Here is a 23,865-nt window from a genome sequence, read left to right as displayed (position 1 = left end):
GAATCAACTGAATTATCTCTCAGAAGTAGAATGGATAAGTAAATGGTGGCTATGTTTATTAATGGATTACTATTCGTGGTGAAAATGAATGTACCACAGCTATCTGCATCAGTATGAATGAATTTCAAAGATGTTGTTGAGCAAAAGTAGAAAGTTGCAAAAGAATGCATACACTCGGCTTCCATTTATGTAAAAACTAGTAAATGTGTTCTTTTTTCTTTTTTTCTTTCCCCCCCCTCCACCCCCTGGCCCCAGTTGTCTGTTCTCTGTGTCTATTTGCTGCGTCTTCCTTGTCCGCTTCTGTTGTTGTCATCGGCATGGGAATCTGTTTCTTTTTGTTCCATCACCTTGTTGTGTCAGCTCTCCATGTGGGCGGCGCCATTCTTGGGTAGGCTGAACTTTCTTTCACACTGGGCGGCTCTCCTTTCGGGGCACACTCCTTGCGTATGGGGCTCCCGTACGCAGGGACACCCCTGTGTGGCAGGGCACTCCTTGAGCGCATCAGCACTGTGTGTGGGCCAGCTCCACACGGGTCAAGGAGACCCAGGGTTTGAACCGCGGACCTCCCATGTGGTAGAGGGACACCCTAATCACTGGGCCAAGTCCGCTTCTCTAAATGTGTCCTTAAGACATACACGTGTGGTAAATCTCTAAAGAAAAGCAAGGAAATGATTAACTAAAAATTCAAACTAATATTTACCTGGAGTTGGGTGGGAGAGAATTAGTGGGAAGAAGGAGAATGAGATAGTGGAGTGGCACTTGGACTTCATAGGAAACAGTAATTTTCTATTTTTCAGCTGAATAGTGGGTACATGAATGCTTGGTATTATTATTCTTTAAACTGTACATTCTTATTATTTAACTTTCTACATCTGGTATGGTTTCAGTTATGAAAAATTAAAAATCAAGTTACTGAGTTTCCAAAGATACCTAGTTTATTAACTAATGGGTTATTAATGTGATGAGGAATATCAAATTTAATATTTATGCCACTATTACTTTTTTTTTGTATTAGGAACTTTAAGATGTGGATTTACAGAACAATCATGCATAAAATACAGGATTTCCATTTACCACCCCACCACTACCACCTTGCATCAGTGTGGAACTTTTGTTACAATTGATAATAGCACATTTTTATAGTTGTACTGTTAATTAAAGTCCATGCTTTAACTTAGGGTTCACTGTTTGTGTAGTGTAGTTAAATGGATTTTTAAAAAAAATTTAAACCTTATCTTTATGCTAACATATTTTCTCTTTTAATCATATTCAGATAAATATTTTAGTGCTGTTAATTGTGTTCACAATGTTGTGCTACCATTGCCACCTTCTGACACCAAAACATTTCCCTCATTCCGAAGAGGAACCCTGTACATTTTAAGTCTTAACTTCCCATTCCCTATCCCCACCCCTTTCCCTAGTAAACTATATTCTGGATTCTGATTCTGTGAGTTTGCTTATTCCAATTGTTTCAAATCATTAGGGGTAAACAATATTTGTCCTTTTGCAGTGTCTGGCTTATTTCACTCAACATGTCTTCAAGATTTAATCATGTCGCATGTATCAGGACTTTGTTTCTTTTTATGTCTGAATAATGCTCCTTTGTATGTATATACCACATTTATCCATTTTTCAGTTGGTGGACATTTGGGTTGTTACCATCTTTTGGTAACTGGGAATGATACTGTGATGAACATCAGTGTGCAAATACCTGTTTTGAGTCCCTGCTTTCAATTCTTTCGGGTGTATACCTAGTAGTGGGATTGCTGGGTCATATAATAGTGCTATACTTAGCTTTCTGAGGAACCACCAAACAGTGGCTGCACCATTTTACATTGCAACAAGCAATGACTGAGTGTTCCTATTTCTCTGTGACACTTATTATTTTCCATTTTTTAATATTTTTTATTAGCAGCCATTCTAATGGATGTGACTGGTATCTTATTGAGCTTTTGATTTGCATTTCCTTGATGGCTAATGATGTAAAGCATTTTTTAATATGCTTTCTGGCCATTTGTCTATCTTCTTTGGAGAGATGTCTGTTCATGTCTTTTGTCCATTTTTAAATTAGGTTGTTTGTCTTTTTGTGGTTAAGTTGAAGGATTTCTTTATGTATGCTGGATATTAAACCTTTATCAGGTATATGATTTCCAAATATTTTCTTTCATATACTTTTGTGATAAAGTTCTTTGAAGCACAAAAGTTTTAAATTTCGATGAAGTCCCATTTATCTATGTTTTCTGTTGTTGTTTGTGCTTTGGGTGTAAAGTCTCAGAAAGCATTGCCTAACACTAGGTCCTGAAGATGCTTCCCAACATTTTCTTCTAGGAGTTGGTAGTTCTCGCTCTTATATTTAGGCTTTTGATGCATTTTGTGTTGGTTTTGTATATGGTATTAGGTAAGGATCTTCCTTCCCTTTTTTGCAAATGGAGATCCAGTTTTCTCAGCACCATTTGTTGAAAAGAATATTCTTTCCCAATTGAGTGGTCTTTGCTACTTTGTCAAAAATCAGTTGGCCATAAATATGAGGGTTGATTTCTGAGCTCCCAGTTTGATTCCATTGGTCTACGTGTCTGTCGTTGTGCCAGTTCTATGCTGTTTTGATTACTGTTGCTTTGTAGTAAGCTTTAAGAGTGGAAAGTGTGAGTCTTTCAACTTTGTTTTTCTTTTTCAAGATGGCTTTCATTGTTTGGGGCCCCTTACCCTTCCATGTAAATTTACTGATTGGCTTTTCCATTTCTGTAAAGAAAGAATTTTTATTGGGATTGCATTGAATCTATAAATTGCTTTGGGTAGTATTTTTTTGTATGTGAAGATTTATTTATTTATTTATTTCCCCCTTCCCCTCCTCCTGCCCTGCTGTTCCTGCTGTCTGTGTCCATTTGCTGTGTGATCTTCTGTATCTATTTCTCTTTTTGTCTTCTCTTCTCATTTTTTTCTCCTGTAGGATTCACCGGGATTCAATCCTGGGGACCCCTGATGTGGAGAGACGTTCCCTGTCTATTGCACCACCTCAGTTCCTGGTCTCTGCTGCACTTCACCTTGACTCTCCCCTTCATCTCTCTTTTGTTGCGTCATCACTTGCTGTGTGACTCACTTGCGCGGGCACTCAGCTTATTGCGTGGGCACTAGCTCACCATGTGGGCAGTTGTGCGGGTACTGGCTTGCAGCGCAAGCATGCTTTTTCTTCTTCTTTTTCACAAGGAGGCCCCAGGGATTGAACCTGGGTCCTCCCATATGGTAGACGAAAGCCCTATCACTTGAGCCACATCCGCGTCCCAGCTTTGGATAGTATTGACATCGATGTTTAGTCTTTCAATCCATGAACATAGAATGTCCTTCCATTTATTTAGGTCTTCTTTTGGCAAAGTTTTATAGTTTTCTGTGTGTAAGTTGTTTATATTCTTGGTTAGATTTATTCCTAGATATGTCATTCTTTTAGGTGCTATTGTGAATGGAATTCTTTTTTTCATTTCTTCTTCCTGTTGTTCACTGCTTGTGTATAGAAGCACTATTGATTTTTGGGTATTGAATTTGTAACTTGCCTCTTGGCTGAATTCATTTATTAGCTCTAGTAGCTATGTTGTGGATTGTTCAGGTTTTCCTGTATATAGGATCACATCACTTGCAAATAGGAAAGTTTTACTTCTTTCTAATTTGGGTGTCTGGAGAATCCTCCATGTGCACTGGAGAATGATCCATGTGCACTGGAAAAGAATGTATATTCTCTTTTTGTTGGGTGCACTGTTCTATATATGTCTATTAGGTCTAATTGGTTTAAAGTATCACTCAAGTTTTGTACTTCCTTATTGATCTTTTGACTAGAGGTTCTATCCAATATTGAGAATGGTGTAGTAAAGTCTCCTGCTATTAATGTAGAACTGTTAATTTCTCCCTTCAAATCTGTCATGTATTTTGGGGCTCTGATGTTAGGTGCATATATATTAATAATTGTTAGATCTTCCTATTGAATCATGCCCTTTATCAGTATAAAATTGTGATCTTTGTCAATGGTGTTTTTGACTTAAAGTCAATTTTATCCAATATTAATATAACCAACTCAGTTCTCTTGGTTACTATTTGCATGGTATATATTTTTCCATCCTTTCATTTTGAACCTACTTGTTTCTTTTAATTTAAGGTGAGTCCCTTGCAGAGAGCATATATTTGGGTAATGCTTTTTTAATCCATTCTGCCAATATCTGTCTTTTGAGCTGAGAGTTTATCCATTTACATTTTTAAAAAAGATTTTATTTATTATTTATTTATTTATTTCCCCTCTCTCCCCCTGCCCAGTTGTCTGCTCTCTGTGTCCATTTGTTGTTTGTTCTTCTGTGACCGCTTCTATCCTTATCAGCGGCACTGGGAATCTGTGTTTCTTTTTGTTGCGTCATCTTGTTGTGTCAGCTCTCCGTGTGTGCGGCGCCATTCTTGGGCAGGCTGCACTTTCTTTCGTGCTGGGCGGCTCTCCTTATGGGGCGCACTCCTTGTGTGTGGGGCTCCCCCACGCTGGGGACACCCCTGTGTGGCAGGGCACTCCTTGTGCGCATTAGCACTGTGCATGGGCCAGCCCCACGTGGGTCAAGAATGCCCGGGTTTGAACCATGGACCTCCCATGTGGTAGACGGACGCCCTATCCATTGGGCCAAGTCTGCTTCCCTATCCATTTACATTTAAAGTCACTACTGATAATACAGGATTTTCTTCTACCATTTTGCTATTAGCCTTTCTAACAGTTATATCTTTTTAGTTCCTCACTTCCATTAAAGCATACTTTTGTATTTATTTGCTTTCTTGTTTTGAACCATATTGAGTGCCTTCTCATTTCTGTCTGGATGTATTTTTCATCTATTTCCTTGTGGTTACCATGGGGTTAAGTTTACCAACCTCAATATATAACTATCATATTTGGTTTGATACCAACTTAATTTTAGTAGCATATACTTATTCTTTTCCTTTACCTCCCTGTCCCCTCACCACTATTTTTGTACTTGTTACCACTTGTATTTTTGTACATTGTATGTCCCAAAACCTAGATTTATCATTACTTTTTATGCATTTGCATTTTGACACCTGTAAGACGTGGAGTTATATACCAAACAGTATATCAACACTGGCATTTATAATTACCCAAATGATTAGTTACCTTTACTATAGGTCTTTATTTCTTTATGGTGCTTTGAACTGCTGTCTAGTGTCCTTCCATTTCAGTCTTAAAAACACCCTTTAGCATTGCTTGTAGGACAGGTCTAAAGGTGATATACTCCCTCAGCTTTTTTAAAATCTGAGAATGTCTTACTCTCTACCCCTCAGTTTTCAAAGAGAGTCTCTCCAGATATAAAATTCTTGGCTGGCAGTTGTTTTCTTTCAGCACTTTTAAGTATTTCACCCCACTGCCTGCTTGCCTTCATTTTTTCTGATGAGAAATTGGCACAGAGTCTTAATGGGACTCCCATATATGTAACACATGGCTTTTCTCTTGCAGCTTCCAGCCCTTTGTGCTTGTCCTTTGCGTTCGATAATGTAATCAATATTTGATGGAACCTATTTTTCTTTGTGTTTGTCATGTTCTCTGAGTTTTCTTGGATTTGTATATTCATGTCTTTTCCTATAGTTTTGGAAGTTCTCTGTCATTATTTCTTTTACTATTCCTTCTGCCCCCTTTTCTGTTTCTTCTCATTCTGGGACTCTCTGAATGCATATGTTTGTGTGTTTGATGGTGTCCCAGAGGTGACATAGGCTATTTTTGCTTTTAATATTTCTTTCTTCTTTCTGTTCCTCAGTCTACCTCATTTCAAGTGTCTTGTCTTTAAGTTCACTGGTTCTTCTGCCAGTTGCAATCTTCTCTTAAACCCTCCTGGGCATTTTTCATTTCAGTTGTTATGATCTTCAGCTGTGGTAGTTCTGTATGGTTCATTTTAAAAATTTCTGTCTCTTTACTTAAGAGTCTAGTATGTATTCATTCACTGTTTTCTTGATATCTCTGTACTTTACTTAAGGCTTTGTTCAATATGTCCACAATCTTGTCTTCTTCATTGGTGTGTTGTGGATCTCTGTCCTCTGCATTTGGATTGGCTGTCATTTTCTGTTTCTTTGCTTGTCTTATACTCTTTTGTTATACACTGTACATTTTTTAAAAAAGATTTATTTATTTATTTCTCTCCCCTCCCCCCCCACCCCGGTTGTCTGTTCTCTGTGTCTATTTGCTGCGTCATCTTTGTCCGCTTCTGTTGTTGTCAGTGGCCAGGAATCTGTGTTTCTTTTTGTTGCGTCATCTTGTTGTGTCAGCTCTCTGTGTGTGTGGCGCCATTCTTGGGCAGGCTACACATTCTTTCTTGCTGGGTGGCTCTCCTTACGGGGTGCACTCCTTGTGTGTACTCTGGGGACACCCCTGTGTGGCAGGGCACTCCTTGCGTGCATCAGCACTGCACATGGGCCAGCTCCACATGGGTCAAGGAGGCCCAGGGTTTGGACCGTGGACCTCCCATGTGGTAGACGGCGCCCTAACCACTGGGCCAAGTCCGCCACCTACACTGTACATTTTAATATTTTAAAATACTTACTCTGGGGTTTACTACCTGGGATATATGTTTCCTGGATTTGTAACCAGCTGTTGGTAAGACAGATTTTCTTGAGCTTCAGCCCTCTTGTGAAGAAGGTCTGCCAAAGGCAATTGTAGTGTGCAGGGTTTTCCCTGTCTTCCTGGGCTTCTGTCTTGTCCTGGGCTTTTACTTTTCAGTTGTTTTGGAGTTCCCCTGTTTACAGAATTTTGATTGTCCCCTCTGTTTCCCAGCAGACAAACCTCTCCCCACTGGGTATGTGAAGCCAGCAGGACTTTGTCCTGGACTGTTGCCTCTGTAGATTTTTACACTCCTTATGTTGTCTCAAGCTGTTTTTATCTGGAGTGCAAATTCGGGTAGGAGGACACACCAGAGAAGACTTTCTCAAGTTAGTCTTTCCCAGCCAAAACAGGGCCAGGGACCCGTAAAGAGGGTACAGACCTGCTCCAAAGTGCCCTGGGGAGGGAATCAGGGTGGGTGCCAAATGCTTCTCCAATGGCTCCCAAAAGCTGAACTTTCCTTCCTGTCCAGCCAGTGCAGCTCTTCAACTAACTATCCTTGCAGCCCTGAGGAAGTGCAGGGTCTTTAATTCTCCAGTGCCACTGCCCTTGTTGGAGGAGGTTTGAACAGTTGCTCTTGCTGCCTTTGTCTGGGGTGGGTTGAAACAATGGCTGCTACCACCTTTGTCTGGGCAGGGTAAAACAATGACTGCTGCAGCATTTTTCCAGGGTAGATTGAAACTAGCTGCCTTCAGAGCCAGGCCCCCAGCAGTCCATATTGACTTATCAAAAGCTGTGATCAGTGATCAGCTATGCATACCCCTGATCTTCAGGAAGAGGATTTTTTAAAAAAATAAAGTTTATTGAAGCAAATCATTCATACATGAACATATATAAACAATAAGCACATAGTAAAAGTTGTGAGCTTATAGCACAAACATGCATATCATCATACAGGGCTCCCATGTATCTCCCCACCATCAACACCTTATAAAAGTTGTGAAACTTTTGTTATAAACTATGAAATAGCATCATCAAAATATTACTACTAATTATAGGCCTTATCTTACATTTGATATGTTTTTCCCCAACCCATCCAGTTATTAACACCTTGTTATATACATTGGTTATAGTTCATGAGAGAATATTCTAATATTTATCCTGATAACCACAGTCCATTTTCCATCACTGGATATCTTGTGTTATACAGCCCCCTATTTTATACAGTCTGTTCAAAGTGTATACTCAGTGGCTCTCATTTTCACCAAAGAGTTGTGATGTCATCACCTCAGTCAATTTTAGAACGTTTTCATTACTCCAAAAGGGAAAATCCCGTATCTTTTACACTCCCGTGTAATTATCTCTTAGAACTGATAAAATATCTTCTTTGCCATTGCTTCAAAAATATTATAATGTTCTTGTTGATAAGGGGAAGAGGATTTTTAATTTTTATGTCCCTTTCTTTTACCAGTAAGCTGGTCAGGGACTAGACACCAAGGTAGCCTGCCAGAAGAGTGGGAGATGGGCATTGGTTACCACTATGCAGAGAAGGCAATTTACTGTTCCTTTCCATAATTTATCAGTCTTTTCCTCCTGTTTTTCCCTGGTTGCTGTACAATGTTCTTCTGGCCTCTGGAATTTCAAAACAGTTGTTTCAGACAGTTCCTGCCTGTTTGATAGTTGTTATGGTCGAAGGACTGAGTACTGGAGTTCTTTCCTTTGTCATCTTCCCACAATCATCCACTACACTGTATTATGTTTCCAGCCTAAGTCTCCTTTTTCCATCTTGAATAGGTCAGGAATGGGTATTTTCTGATTTCCTTCCAACCACTTCTGGAAGACCATGGTGGGGTTACATATATCCTCTTTCACTCTTTTTTTTTTTTTTTTGAGGTACCAGGCTGGGGATTGAACCCAGGGGCCTTGTATGTGGGAAGCAGGCACTCAACCACCACATCCATTCTCTACTCTTACCATCTAGACAATCCAGCCATTTGTAGGGTGACCTATAGCTAAGAATAATGCTTTCATTGTAGAATTAAATTGAAAATAGAAAGCTATTAAGTTATAGTTTGTTTTTGCTAAGCTTTTGTGGACCATGTTCTCCTTTAAACTCTTAATATCTGCTGAACGCATGTCTTATTTCCTATGTTCTTTTAGGCTGGGAGCCATTTGTTGAGCCATGGCCATGCTCTGTATCCTGGCAACAACAGGCAGCTAGTCGTCTCCATCCTCCTCGACTGAAGCTGGAAGCCAAAGCCAAACCCCGTTTGGATATCAATATCACTTCTGTACTAATTGGTAAGTGGAAAGTTGTCTTTAGAAGATTAGTACCTTTCTGTAAACAAGTCCCTTGTCTGGAAGACTGTTAATCATGGTTTACTAAATACTTGGGCCCATGCCAAACATCTCTCATTCAACGTAGCTCCTTTCCTACTATGGCCTCATGATTCTTTTCAAGCCAGTGCCCTAGAGTTGACACCCCTTATTATTTCTGTCAGTGATCAAGAGCTTAGATTACTTGGGTGTCCATGATGAACTTTTTTTCCCAAAATGCTTACTCCCTGGGTTTTTTACATGTCCTGGAAGTGAGTTTAGAGTCACTTCTCTCAGGCTGGTCGGAGAAAAATTCTGAAAAAGATAGGCTTTTGACCTTGTCTTTAGAGCAGGATAAATGGTCTGTGCTATTTCCCATCAAATATGTTAACCTCTGAAAATGACTTTGTTAAAAGGGTTGCCAAACCTGGTGTATGTTCTGAAAGCTTCTGTGACAACAAAGAATGTACATTCTTGGATTAGAGGCAGTGAGTCCTAACTATTCTCTCTCTGCATTCCTATCCTTTGAAAGGAGGGTAACATTATCATACAATTAGGTAGTACCTTCCTTGGCTATGAATACTCATCTTAACTGTTGTGAACAACTGATCTATCCAGATATAATTTTGGTAATACTGTAGTTTTCTCTGAGTGATAATATATACTATTGCAAATCTGAATTTTCTTCAGTGTGTGTGTGTTGAATTGAGGCTAAATATTCAGATATTGATTGCCTTTCCTCATGTCGAGTAAGAAGGAGAGAACATATAGTGAAATGAGATCATAGTTTATTAATCCAAAAAATTTTAATCCCCTGCTTTAAATGATCAGATTTCATTCATTCATTCATTCATTTCATTCATTCATCTATCTGGCTATTAATATCACTATGTACTGACCTCATGTTATCTGTTAATCTGGAAGGCTATACAAAATTTGTGGTAGTACTTTGAAAACCTGCAGTAAACAAGAGCTTATCTCAAACAAAAAGGTTCTTGTTGGTATTTCTGATGAGCATCTGTCTATTTGAAAAAATCTTCCAAAAGGTATCCCTGGTTAAAAAAAAAGTGGTGAAACTTTTTTTTAAATCTTTTTTTAAAATTCTTCATTCCTTATATTGTGCTGAAACCAGAAACATTGCTATGTCCTGTTAGCATTTAAACAAATCTAGTTTTTGTAGCTGAATTTTGGGACTGAAAACCAGAAACCAATGATTCTTGTTCTAAAAAGTATGTCTTAATTAATATAAAGCTCTTCATCCAAGTGTGGTGCAATATAATTATTTCGTTAACCTGTTGTCTCCCAAATAAAAGAGTAAAACTATTTACTCCTGGAGAGTTGTCGGCTGGATTTCTACCTCCTCAGTGTAATTTTTATTTATAGCCTCCTACCTGGTCCTTCTGCCTGTAAACCCTCTCCCTTAACATGGCATTCCAAGCTCTTTAGAGCAAACCAATCTCTTTGCTTTCCTAGATCTCTTAGCTATGTCCCTACCTTCACATGCTGTGCTAAAGCTACACCAGAGTATTCAGTGTCCTCTAAATGTGCAACGTACTTTCATGTCTTGGGATCTTGGCATATTCTGTCCCCTTTGCCTGCAATGCCACTTTATCTAATCCTTTGGTAAACTCTTCTCGTTTTTTAAGGCCTTGTATCAAGGTCTCCATCTCTCTGCAGATTTCCCCAGACTTTGGATATACCCCATAGCAGAATGAATCTCCCTCTCTCCTATATATCCATAGAATTTCATTTATATCTCTGTCTAGCACTTTTACAACTATACTTAATATCTTTGGGGAATTCTTTCTAGACCAGTATGAAAGTACCAAGGAATCATGGATGGCAGATTACTGTAAACAGGACAAAGAAATAGATTCAACCAAATCAGAAGACTGGATGGGCTCTTCAGTGGATCCTCCATGCTTTGGACAAAGTAAGAGTTTACTTGGCAAATGTCCAACTAAGTCTTTGTTGACCTATAGAACAATGTTTCACTGAGAAATCCAAATACAGCTATCATTCTTCATGGAAAAACCTGTAGGAAGTTCTGGCTATCTTTTATAGTTCTGTTCTAGTCTTTGCAAGAGATAGTTTTCTGTCACCAGCTACTGAAATTTTTAAATATGTTCTCTATTTCCACCTTAGTGGAATAGAAAGGATCTACAGCACGTCATTCCTAAATTCTGGTAACATTGCATTTGAACTTGTGCAAATGCACCAGGATCAAACCATTGGTAGGTTTGTGTTTTACTCAGCAAAACATTGGTTTTCCAATTAATTGAGTTTTTGACTGGGTAGAACTTCTCTGAAGTCTTCTAAATCTAGAGATAGAGGGTTTGGGTATACTGTGAAAAGGGAAAGGGTATGATCCCATGAGGGAAATGTTTTTAACCAGAAGGTCCTATATGTTCATAAAGTGTAAAAGAATTGAATATCCAGCCCCTTAAAGAAAGAGGAGTTGGTTATTCTCTTTTAGCAATGTTTTCTTTCCTTATTTAATGCTTTACCACTGAACTCCCTTTCCTCAGAGCTGGGGAGATTGCGATGGACAACTGCATGGTCCTTAGTTGTTCTACAAGCCACTGTCATCCAAGTTCCTCTCTGTTCCGATTCTTTCAGTGCGATTTCTTTTGGGAGTCTTGGCTGGGCTTCACATAGCTCATTAATACTTAAATATTCCATCTGGTCTGCAAACGTGTCATGGGAAGATACGTTTTTTTTTGGGTACGAAATATTTGAACTAGTTCATCTCTCCTCAGGGTGTATGTGTAGACTTTTCTATCTGCCTTGTACTACTCAAAGGAGAGACAAAGAAATGTCAGCTGTGCGTGTTCTCTGGTTTCCCAGGCTGCTGCTTCTAAGTCTTAAGGTTATTGTTTAAGGAGCCAAGACTTTGCAGATATCATCACCTTCAATTGTCTCTTCCTTTAGGCTTCTCAATTTGCTTGTCAAAAAAATATAGCATAGTCTACCAAAAGACTCCAAATAATCTTTATACTATGTCATGTATCCAAGAGAGTCTTTCTAAAGAATATTGTTCATACAGGGCTGTCTTAAATCTGGAGTCAGTGTAAATACCTTGGAGGCCTAATCTTCGGGATTCTGATCAAGGATTTTCTTTTGTCCCCTCTCTCCCTCTTTTTCTTTTTCTTTTTTTTCTTCTCTCTCTGTAGTTCATAAGCTGTCTTTATCTATGTTAAATGCCAAAACTTAAAGCTTGATTTTTATTTACTAAGAGGTTTTTATGGTTAGCTACATTATGGTAATGTATCTTTTTAATTAGGCATAACTGCATATTTGTACATATCCAAACCTCTTTTGTGATTGGAAATTCCTGAGTGGTGGCATAACAAATGGCATTGATTGTATTTTTAAAATAGGCCTACTAAAATGGAAGTCAATAGGTTTGAACCTTGTTGAACTGATCTCAAACTTTTAAGTCCTTATTCATGTATATTTAGACATGTTCCCACAAAAGTTGTGCTTTATAAGGCCAACTTTAAAATATGAGCCCTCAGGGAAGAGATTCTTAATATGAAATTGAGCCAAAGGGAGCTCCTGATTTCTCAGTTTCTCTAGCAGGGGAAAGAAAAATATTTGGTTCATTTTTAAGTAATTGTTGACTTTGTTCTATAAAGGCTGAGATTCAGCAGGTAAAGCTGGATGGCATGGTACCTTATTGAATTTATTAGTTTTAAGATTCCAAGGAAATTTTTATGAAATCTCAAATATAAATATTCTAAAACTTCCATTTTTAATTTGGAATTTTAACAATACTATGGGATAACTCCTTAGAAAAAATTGTTTTAATTTAGAACACACATTGTCTCTTTCTTCTGAATATTTGGAAACTTTGTAGGGTTAACATTCTGTTGCTGCCTGCCTTTTCCAATTTTGAATGTAGCAATTCCCACTAAAATCCCTACTAATATTGATTGGTTTGTGTAGCTTTTCTATGCCATTTAAGAACATACATGCTTTAAATGAAAAACCCTCAAAAAGCATGTCATTCTTTTCAAGAGAATGTTGAATACCTTTTCTTCCCTGAATTCAGAAAAAAGAGAATCTTGCTACTTTGACACAGTCTCCATCTAAAGGCTATTGTAAAAAAAGTCTTGTTCATTTTGTCAGGTACATTCTTAGTTTAGGTCTTAATGCTCATTTACGGGAATGATTCTTTAAGTGCATGATGCTTGGTATTTTTGTAATGTTCTCTATTTGTGCTTCTGTTTTGGAGGTGAGTCTTCTTATTCACTGTGTTTATTCTTACCCTCTAACTTTGTCTTTCCTATCTCCCAGGCCTCCCCCTTGTCTACCTTAGAACTAGGAGTACAGCCAGTCTGACTAACCTAGAGCACCAGATCTATGCTAGAGGTACAGTATAGCCAAGCAAGGGCTTGCATTATTTTCCTGCTTTAAAAACTGCTTTGTACATCGATTTTATGTTATTGGGAATTGAATGGGTATACACCCAGTTGTGAGTAATTTGCTTTAGTAATAGGGTAATGAACAGAGTGTCACCTTACAGCAGAAGTAAGCGATGTGCTAATTTTCATGGTATCTCACTTCAATCTCCCTTAGCCTTTGGTGGAAATGGAATAAATGTGTGATGCAGAACTATCAAATATCAGTGATTTTTCCTCTGTGGAAAAGCAAGTAAATGGAAGAAAAATATCCTCCATCAGTAGTGTTGCAAGTCTTTGTTTAGGAAATATTCAGTGAACATTTTGGGAATGCAAGGAACTTTATGGAATAGTAGATATAATGACCAGAAATAGAACCAAGAAAAAAGTTTCCCAGTAAATAATTGCTTAGATGCAAACCTTAATTTCTTTAGATTTGAATTTAGGAGCTTAGAAGATAGAACCAAAAATGTTCTTTTATTCTGTCTTTGCTCCTGTAAGGTGAGCATTTGACTAGTAAGTGACAATGGTAGAAAATACCATAAACATTAAGGAATTGAAATCCCAAGATGTTCTTTTCTTCATTTGTTTTGAAAAAATGGCATTTAATCTGAATGATTTATATCTGTTCTTAGCTAACACTGGATTCTGGGTCATGATACATTTTTTTAAAATAAGGCCACCTGAGCCTCAGCTACCTGGAGTATAGAAGAGGAATATTACTAAATGGGAACAGTGCTGTGGGTTTTTTTCTGGAAGGTTTTATCAGGATAGATGTTTGAGGGATGGCTCATAAAGAAAGCCTATGATCGACTCTTCAGTTATTTCTGGGTATATACTTTTAAGCTTTTCTATATCTGTTGTTAAATCTTTCATTCTAAGCAAAGCTTTGTTCTTTTTTAGCTGACGAGGACAGAGAGGCTCAGAGAGACTAAGTAATTTGCCTTCATTCACATGACTAGCTAGTTAATGGCAACCTGGGACTTTAATCTATTTCTTATGATTTATAAAACAGGTCCTTTCTGAATGAGCTGTTTATATAGCATGAAAACCTACACTGTTCATAATGGCTGAATTACTCTGTGAAACAAGTCCAAAGGGGTGGACATTTCCTTATCTGGAGCTGTATGATTTTGGACTTGACTGTGAGGACTTCAGGTTCTCTCAGCCTATGAAGAAATTAGGGTTGTCCATCAGGGAATGCTGTTCTCTTTGATGGACTTGGGAATTTTTTTCAATGGAGCTATGCCAAGGGCAGGCACACAGTTTATTTGGACCCTAATGCAGGAGACGTCCGATTTGTTTCCTGATGTTGGATTTTTAATTTGTGTGCAATTCATGTATTTTTATCCTCAAATGAGTGGGGTTACTGAAGTCTGTACTGGTATGTCTAATCAATCCAAGGAGCTTGGGGACCTAATGCCTACCCATGCTGTTTAATTCCAAAGAAACAGTACTTGTGAATATCTTTATACAGATTCCTAGCACTTTATTCTGTATTGCACAGTGATCAAAGCTACTTGCCACCTGTTCTGTTTTAATGTAATCTACAAATGGAAACTTACAGTCTGGCTCACAGTGGGATATGAAAGCACATCTGGCTTCTTTTCCTCCTGGGTCCTTTATCTACTGTAATAAAAGCAGCTCTCGCCGCACTCATGGAGTGAGAGGTGCCTTTCAAAGTGCCACAATAAATACTGTTTACCTTTCAGACAGCTCTTAAACTTTTTACTCCCCCACTGCTCTTGTCAGCAGCCTCACAGCTACTCTTTAATTTTCTACTTGATGAATGCTTTTTTTTTTTTTTAATGCAAACCTTGAAAGCAAAGTGAGGCCACTGCAGTGAGAAATGGGCATATTCTAAATAAAGATTATTTTTGGAAACATCTGGGGTATCTCCAGATGACTAATAACAAAATAGTTGGAACACAATGGTGACTTGTCCATTTATTTAGCATATTTCTGGTTCTCAGACCCCTCACTTTCCCCCAACTGTGGTTGTTGTCAAAATAGAATTTGCCTTAACTTGAAATTGCTGGTTTTACAATGTTTATAGTACTAGCTTCTGGAAACTTTGGAAGATAAAAAGGGATAAAAATAAAGTCATTACTCTTTAGAAGGCCATGATAATTACTGCCTTTTATGGTACTGCCCCTTGCCGTATTCAAGAGGTAGTACAAAGCTGTGTGGGTTGCAATTTTCCTTCTTGACTTTGTTGGCAGGAAATGTGACCCTATAAGATGAATTGAATTTTGCTGTAGGTTTCTCCTCAGTCAGCGCTTGCAGGTACCTCTAGATGCCATTTTCTCCACAGCTGCAGACCATTTGGGCCATGGTCTTGCTCACATCTCTGAGCTTTAAAGCTGGGCACACAATAAGATAGAGCTGCACCCTTTTGGTTGGTGGTATGCCGTGGTGTGAGCATGCTAGCCAGGAGGCTCCTGTATTGGCTTGCTGTAGCTTTTGTGTTTCTTGTTGCCACTACCCTCTCTTTGCGTGGCCAGTGGAGAAGATGCATGTCCTCGCCAAGAAGAGCTGGTGACTACCCCCCACCAGCCCACACCCCCTTGCTTTCATCACTCTCTTTCTTCTGCCAGATCCCATTGCATGGGCAGTGGTGCTGGTAGCAGGATCCCAAAGCAGCCCTGTTACCATAAAGCCTCCTTCTTTGGCTATTTCTGACCGTTCTGGCCTCTTTATTTCTCTGATGCCTTATATAGTCAGCTCAACTCTCTAGCATTTGATTACTTAGAGTCTTGTATTGGTCAATGTTTCTTTCCAGTTTCCCTTATTAAAAGCTCATTTATGAAAAGAAACCATATTTCATGTTCCTTTTTAGCCTTGTTACTATCAAGTAATAAGTGGGTGATATCTATGAAAAAAGGAGCTAAAATGTTGACATCTAATATTAGGACATCATTCTTTTAAGAGCTTTGGGATAGCCTAGCTCTGATTTTCCAGGAGACAAAAACAAAAACATAAAACCCAAACAAGTATTAGTAATAGAGAGTAGAAAAGAATGTTTTTCTTTTTCCATATCTCAGTTGAGCAGACATAAAGGGGAACTTTTATATAAAGTAAAGCTTTTTTGAAGTAAAGTCATTTTTTAACAAATAAGTACATGTGACGTCATCTTGCTATAATTTTGATTATAGTAGTGGAGGCGTCGTTATCTGTTTCTTTCTTGATTCTAGTCAGTTTAGATCCAGGTGTCTTCTTCTGAGAGATAAGGCACGTAAGAACTGGGGGCTGGCAGTAGTCACACGTCACAACCGGTTACATGAGGGTGGGACCAAGTCTTCCCCCAGCAGGTGGCAAATATGTGGAGCCTCATTGTGCTATCAGCAGACCTGTGGAAATGTCTTCTGTCTTTGCTCTGCCCCTTTGTGCAGGAGAGAATTTTGGCACTATCTCCAGGTATAGGGAGGGTCTTTGCCACACAGATATAGGCACGTACTAATCGCCTTCTTCTATTTGTTCATGGCAGAGGTGAAAACTCCCAAGCGCCGGCAGCCATTTGTCCCCTTTGCTCTGAGGAATCACACAGGGTGCACTTTGTGGTTTGCTACCCTGACCACCACGCCTACCAGGTAAGGAGCACTCACTGTCACCCTGAGCCATTTCTGCCACCACAGCCTCCTACTGCCAGCCCAGCAGAGCAGGACCGGCCCTTTCTTGAGGCTTTTTGGATTATATTTGAATTAATAACTTGCTGTCTTGCTTAGATTTATAGGGAACTTCTGGTTCTACATATAATCGATAGTCAGAGAAATAGGTTCTAAGTCTGAAATATCCAAATTATGATCTTGTTCCTTGTATACATTATATTTAAAGAAAACGTTAAGCAAATTATGGACATGTGTAGGAAGTAAGAATAGAAAGGTCTTCCATCTTTTTCCTTGGTCTTCATCCCTTCGCCTTTTTTTTTTTTTTAATGTTACACAGTATATTTGGTTCATAGTAATGCCTTTTTAAACAAGCGATATATGGTTATTAAACATTTTTTTTTATTTGTCTGAGACTGCTTTGAAAACATTCTTTCCTCAAAATAACTGTCTTTCAACCTTAAACACAACTTCCACCCAGATGGAATTGAGTGGAGTTTGGAGAACAAATGGGAATTTACCTAAGCCAAGTGAGAGTGTCCTCTAAGAATTTTCTGTCTGTTTAGACCTTGGCTCAACTTTCAAAATACATATTCATCTTTCTAACTTAGGTAATGAAGTATATGAAATGAGTAATACAATCAGCTAGTTTGAAACCACGTTTTTCTTACCTCTACTAAGTATGATACTGCTCTAGAGGTAACATTATTGTGTTTTTACACTTAGTTTAGATCTGTTAAGCTTTGGATAGCCACTTAAATGCTACTTTAAAAAAATCAATCTTTGGGACATGGAGCTGCCCTGGATGGTGCTTCAGGGGCAATCACTGGACATTGTAAATCCTCACAGGGCCCACTGGATGGAATGGGGGAGAGTATGGGCCATGATGTGGACCATTGACCATGAGGTGCAGAGGTGCCCAAAGATGTACTTGCCAAATGCAATGGATGTGTCATGATGATGGGAAGGAGTGTTGCTGGGAGGGGGAGAGGTGGGGTGGGGGTGGTAGGGTTCAATGGGACCTCATATATATATATTTTTAATGTAATATTATTACAAAGTCAATAAAAAAAATATTGTAACAACAAAAAAAAAAAGATAATAAAAATGAAAAAAAAAAAATCATGCCATGGTTTACATAGGACCCCATGTACCAGACTCTGCTGCTGGAGGTAGGTGATTATGAAATGGTAGCTTTCAGCTCTTTCTGAAGTTCCAAATAAGGTGTGAGTGATCATGAAGATTACTTTAGTTCCTGACATTTCTAATCTTTTGTAGCCAGATTATTCAGCTTTATGTCTATGAGTTTGAGTTCTAAGGGGGTTTCCTTTCTAGCACAGAGCTCTATGTGAGAGGGAGTTGGGGAGAAAGAAGGATGAGCTGGTATCCTCTGATTTGGTTCTAGGGCTGCATTGTCTCACAGTGGGAGTCCAGGGATAGTTCCGGAAGGGAATGGAACATTCCTCGATGATGCCCACAATGTTAGTGAATGGCGAGAAGTGCTGACAGGTGAAGAGATTCCCTTTGAATTTGAAGCTAGAGGAAAACTAAGACACAGGTAAAGCATGGTTTATTCTTTCCTTCAAAATAAAAAGATAAATATAAGTGACTTCCCTAGTGTTTTGCATTTTGACTTTTCTTATTAATGACTTCAATGTTTTGTTTTTAGAAGATATTTTGAAAATCAGTGTTTCCTTTTAAAAAGTATAAAGACTGTCTTGCTATCTTGGAAATACATTTCTTTCCATTAATTTTCCCTTTATTTAACATGTGAGGTGATAACCAGTGTATTTTACATAGTTTGGTAATTTTAAGATACATATGTACCACATAGCACTTTTAGTAAGCAGACAATTTCAGGAAGTAAAAACAGTAATGATAAGATATTCTGATTCTAAAAAGGGTGAGAATAATTCATATAGGGACACTGCTGGCTGATCACTCCTGAAATAGCTAGTGGAAAGACCAGAGTACATGTGGAAGAAAGTTATGCAACATATGCAAGCATTTTTAAATGGAGGGACAATCCAGTGGATAGTTGAGTAGGTTAAGATTTAGTATTTGAGTAGATTTTAAAATGTATTTGAGCTTTATACTTGTTCTCCAGCTCAACTGAAATTGAAGAACTTGGCTTCAACCTCCTTTAGTAGTCATATGCTTTTCATAGTGCTTTAAGTCATTGTGTGCAAACCTGGTCCCAAGTCAAAACACTTCTTTCTTTTGTATAGCCTTGTACCAGTGCACACTACTCCCTAGTGTCAAGGGTTTTAAATATATGGACCCTCCAGGAGTTTCATAGGGAGGAAAGAAAAAAAAGTTTTAGGGAAGCGGATGTGGCTCAAGCAATTGGGCTCCTGTCTATCATATGGGACGTCCAGGTTTTGATACCCAGGGCCTCCTCGTGAAGGCAAGCTGGCCCACATGATGAGCTGGCCCACACAGGGTGTCGGCCTACGCAGGGTGCTGCCCTGTGCAGGAGTGCCGTCCAACACAGAGAACTGATGCAGCAAGATGATGCAACAAAAAGAGACACAGAGGAGAGACAATAAGAGGCTTAGCAAAACCAGGGAACTGAGGTGGCACAAGAGAATGACCACCTTTCTCCCACTCCAGAAGGTCCCAGAATCGGTTCCCAGAGCCACCTAATGAAAATACAAGCAGACACAGAAGAACACACAGCGAATGGACACAGAGAGCAGATGAGGGAGGGGGGAGAAATAAATAAATAAATAAATCTTAAAAAAAAAAAGTTTGAAAAACATCACTATGCTGGTCACGTGTACCTGGAAGTCATGATAGAGTTTCCAGGAATGAATAGTGAGTATTTTCCCGTTCTTCCACAAAATTCTTGGAGAGGCTAACTATAGTAGATTTGGCAGCATCTCTGTTTTATCAGAAAGGATGTGACCTCTTTGTTATTTCCATTTTAGTTTTCATGTTTTGTAACCCATTTCAGGTTACACTGCTCTGCTTGAATTAATCAAACTAAATATTTGCTCTGGCTCCTCCACTCCTTAGCACATTGAACCCCACTCCCTCCCTCCCCTCCCCTCTTCCTGTCAGCTTCAAATCCAGTTCCCCATTTCAGGCTTCTGGCTTGAATTAGGCAAAATCTAAAATAGAATTAAATATGCAGGTTTCTCTGGTCCCTCCTGTGCTGCCGACTGCCTTCTGCTCCAATTTCAGCCAAGTACATCAGCCCTAAGACTCTCAGGGCTCCCTCTCTCATATCCAGTCCTGCCTGTAGTCTTTTGGGGCTGAAGCCAAGTGACTGAATGTGGTTAGGGAAGAAGTAGGATTGTCAACAAAGGAACTAAAAAGAAAATGTTGCTTTATGCATATCCAGGAGTATGGTTATGTGACTAAATTGCTAGAACAACATTTTCAGTGCCCCGCTAAAATGATTTTAGCTGACAGCATTATTTTGTAAAGGTTGAAGTAGGGATTGGAAGGAGAGGGAGCTGGGTCTAGTGTACAAAGCTTGTGTGGTTTGGTCAGTGGGAGGGTAGATGCCACTGGAGTCTTGCTCAAGCTTTCCATGTTTTGCAGTTTGTGTTCCAAGTGCAAAACCCTGACAAATTAAGCTCTTGATTTCCTTGCTTTATATACTCACCAAAAGGTTTAGCCAACTGGGTTTTTATGTTATGGTATAGTACATTGGATTTGAGTCTTTGCTTTTACTCTTCTTTCCTTCTTGGAATTGTGTTTTACTGCCTTTTTCTGTGTTTTACCTGATAGACACACCCATGACCTCCGGATCCATCAACTACAAGTAAGAGTAAATGGCTGGGAACAAGTGAGCCCTGTGTCTGTGGACAAAGTTGGGACCTTTTTCCGATATGCAGCACCAGATAAGAATTCATCTTCCTCTACGGTGGGTGGCTGTACAATGGTTCTTTTGTTTTGTTTTTAAAGATTTATTTATTTATTTCCCCCCCTCCCCCACCCCCCCGTTGTCTGCTGTGTGTTCTTCTTTGTCTGCTTGCATTCTTGTCAGTGGCACTGGGAATCTGCATCATCTTGCTGTGTCAGCTCTCCATGTATGCGATACCACTCCTGGGCAGGCTGCACTCCTTGTGCAGGGGGCTCACACAGGGGACACCCTGCATGGCATGGCACTCCTTGCATGCATCAGCACTGCACATGGGCCAGCTCACCACATGGGTCAGGAGGCCCTGGGTTTGAACCCTGGACCTCCCATGTGGTGGATGGTTGCTCTATCAGTTGAGCCAAATCCGTTTCCCTAGAATGGTTGTTTAATGGCACAGTTGTATGTGGCCACACTCCCTCAAAGCCATGCAGTCAAATAATTAAGCCTATAGTATAGTAGCCTTACTCTAGTGACATTTTCTTGTTCTTTCCTAGCTTGAGAAGAAGAGGTCAGATTATTTCAATCCATTATAGGCGTTGGTATTCAAAATGTCAAGCCAGGCAATGGTTAATTTCAGTAGAAAAACCAGGTTTCAAATTGGCATTCACATGTAACACACCTCATCTATGCAGAGCCCTTCCATACTCAGCTAGCCTGACTGGCAATTCACTAGGCTGCCAAGCACTTACTGGCTTAGTTTCAGATATTATTACATTTCCTTCTTAATCTTCTTTATGTTCCTTCTATTGCTGCTCCTTGACCCTTCTAGCTCTCTGCCTCCAAATCTTTCTCCAAGGCATAAAGGCAAATATCCCCTGGCGTTGTGTTTTCTAGTCATACATACACACGCAGCCTCATCCTGACGTTAGCCCAGCTTGTAGCTGGGGTTGGAGGGCCAGGCTGGGGGGGAAGGCAGGTCTCATCCCTGAGAAGTATGAGTGGTGGCGGTGGGTGCTTTTGCTCATTACCCATTCCTGCTTCAGAGGATCGTTTTGCTCATCTATGGGTAGCCTGTGGTGAATAGGAAAGTGCAGATTTGCTTTCTTCAGGTGTGCTTTCTTCATAAAAAATATTCTTGGAGGACACTGTTCTCCAAGTGTTCATTTCTACTGTTTCCTCACTGGTACCCCAAGTTCCTCAGGGAAAAAAATGACTTTCTTACTTTTCTGCCCCAAATTCATAGTGGGCAATGAAAAGGGCTAAATCTTCTCATAGATACCATTCTATTGCACTGATGTGTTCTGGAGAAACTTTTGAATATGTTGAATGGTTGTAAAGTGATTATTATTTTTACCATATCTTCAAAAGATGTTTTATCTTAATCGCAGACCATTCTTTGCTGATGTTTACAAACACTACTCAGACAAATTAGATTATCATTAAATTTAGTGATGCCTATTATCTTAGGTGTGTGTTGACTCTCTGGCTTTTGGAATCTTTCTTAGATTGGCAGCCCAAGCAGCAGAACAAATATTATCCATCCCCAGGTTTATGTGAGTATGATTTTCCTGTTGTCTTTTATGTTTATTGAAATTTATGTTTATTGAATATGTACACTGTACCTGTGCTATACACTAGTATATATTTCTTGATTATCAAAGGACTTTATGATATATATGTGATTGGAATTCATCCTTGTCCTTTTCCATTAATGATTATCTTTCTTTTACAAGAACTTGCAAGAAAATGTTTTTTTTCCTAGCTTGTTATTTGAGATTCTTATTAGGAAAGAAGAAAAAAGGCAATTGTGGTCCAAGATCTCTTTTTTTTTAATAAACTGCCTCATGGCCACCTATTCTATAGGTTTGGGTCCAAAGGTCATGAAAGTGTAAGAATGAAAAATAGTAAGATTTGTTTTCCTGTTTGGCTTCTGAAGCATCATCATAAAAAAATATGAAAAAATTTATTCAGATATTTGCTAGCAATTTCTTCTCCCCAGTTAAAGAAGGTTTTCAAATGTGAAATTTCAGGCAATCCTAGAGGTAACAATATCAAGTATAAAAACAACTTTTATTGGGCCTTGGCCTTATTAGGTCCTCATTATACTGGGTCAGTGGAAGCTTGAGCTTTGGTGATAATTGGGCCCAGGATTGTGTCCCTGTAAAAGTACTCCATAATATTATAGCTTACCTTTACGTTTGGGCTTCTTGGAAGTCCTTGGTGTAAAACACGGAACTCTTCATTTTTTTGTTTTATTAGTTAGGTTTTCACATCCTGTTTTAATTTTAAAAAACTGGCATATGAAAAGCTTGGATATGGGGACTTTTTTTCCCTTCAATTAAAAAGCATCATCAGTAGGTTTGGGGCATTTGTTCTAAGAATAATTGTTTAAAAAAACTGTTTCTTTTTGGTGTACCTAATGTGGGATTTTATGTTTTTATTGAGTTTTCTGGCACACTGTAGTAGCACAAAATGTTTGTTGAATGTGGAAAGAAGAAAGTAGTGGTTGCAGCCCAAGACTAAAAATAATTTCCCTCCATTATATTGAGTTTCTGAGCCTCAGTGTCCTGTTTATAAAAGAATAATTATTGAGCACAGAACTTAGAAAGTCATTATGAAGAAATATAAGTTTGGTTTTAAAGTTTTTTGATGTATAAATGTTGGTCTTTTTCTATAAGCATGTTAACTAATGCGTATGAATCTATAAAGTAAATTTTGTGAAGTTTAGAAAAAAAAGTTAATATTTGTTCTGTGAAAGGTACACCAGCACAGATACCTTTTTATTACATGCTCTGGATTTTACAAAGTTTTAATTTCAAAACAACTTTCTTCTGTTTGTCTGTGTATATTTGGGCAGTACCCAACCCATTGTTAGTGTTCAAGGAACGTTTTCTTGCTTTAATATTAATCTGAAATTAATATTAATCACTGAAAGTAATTAATTTTATGTTTGGCAAAATACTACTTAAATGTTTCTAAACTTTTAATTGCTTTATATTCCTCATTATATTTCCCCTAGTAGAGTTGAAAACAAATTTCACAGTATCCATAGAAGTGCTGATATGTAAGGAACCCAAGTGCGTTAAGAATGAAGGAGAACCTGTAGCAGACACTTTCTTACCAAATTGTAGGAAGTTTGGAAATTTTGATAGATTATTACCAGAGTCTTAG

The 23,865-nt window shown here is 38.7% G+C and overlaps 1 protein-coding gene across 8 annotated transcripts in view; it reads left to right on the top strand.

Annotated features, from left to right (window-relative positions):
- The window catches only part of VPS13D (vacuolar protein sorting 13 homolog D), a 311,480-nt gene that overhangs the window by 100,291 nt on the left and 187,324 nt on the right, over positions 1-23,865 (top strand). For 5 of the 8 annotated variants that reach the window (XR_009187313.2, XR_009187312.2, XR_009187315.2 and 2 more), the window contains exons 38-44: positions 8,720-8,860; positions 10,686-10,808; positions 13,175-13,249; positions 16,766-16,868; positions 18,289-18,441; positions 20,622-20,757; positions 22,200-22,247. Coding sequence is in view for 3 of the 8 variants with exons in the window: in XM_058304368.2 (XP_058160351.1) it covers positions 8,720-8,860; positions 10,686-10,808; positions 13,175-13,249; positions 16,766-16,868; positions 18,289-18,441; positions 20,622-20,757; positions 22,200-22,247 (779 nt within the window). In the remaining 5 variants the exon portion in view is untranslated. The remainder of the gene's footprint in view (positions 1-8,719; positions 8,861-10,685; positions 10,809-13,174; positions 13,250-16,765; positions 16,869-18,288; positions 18,442-20,621; positions 20,758-22,199; positions 22,248-23,865) is intronic. The other 3 variants (XR_009187314.2, XR_011649753.1, XM_058304369.2) reach the window with 1 other exon arrangement.

The sequence above is a fragment of the Dasypus novemcinctus genome, chromosome 9 (genome assembly GCF_030445035.2).
Source record: "Dasypus novemcinctus isolate mDasNov1 chromosome 9, mDasNov1.1.hap2, whole genome shotgun sequence".
NCBI lineage: Eukaryota > Metazoa > Chordata > Mammalia > Cingulata > Dasypodidae > Dasypus > Dasypus novemcinctus.
The sequence above is the reverse complement of the archived record's forward strand: the minus strand, read 5'-3'. Positions and strand labels throughout refer to the sequence as shown.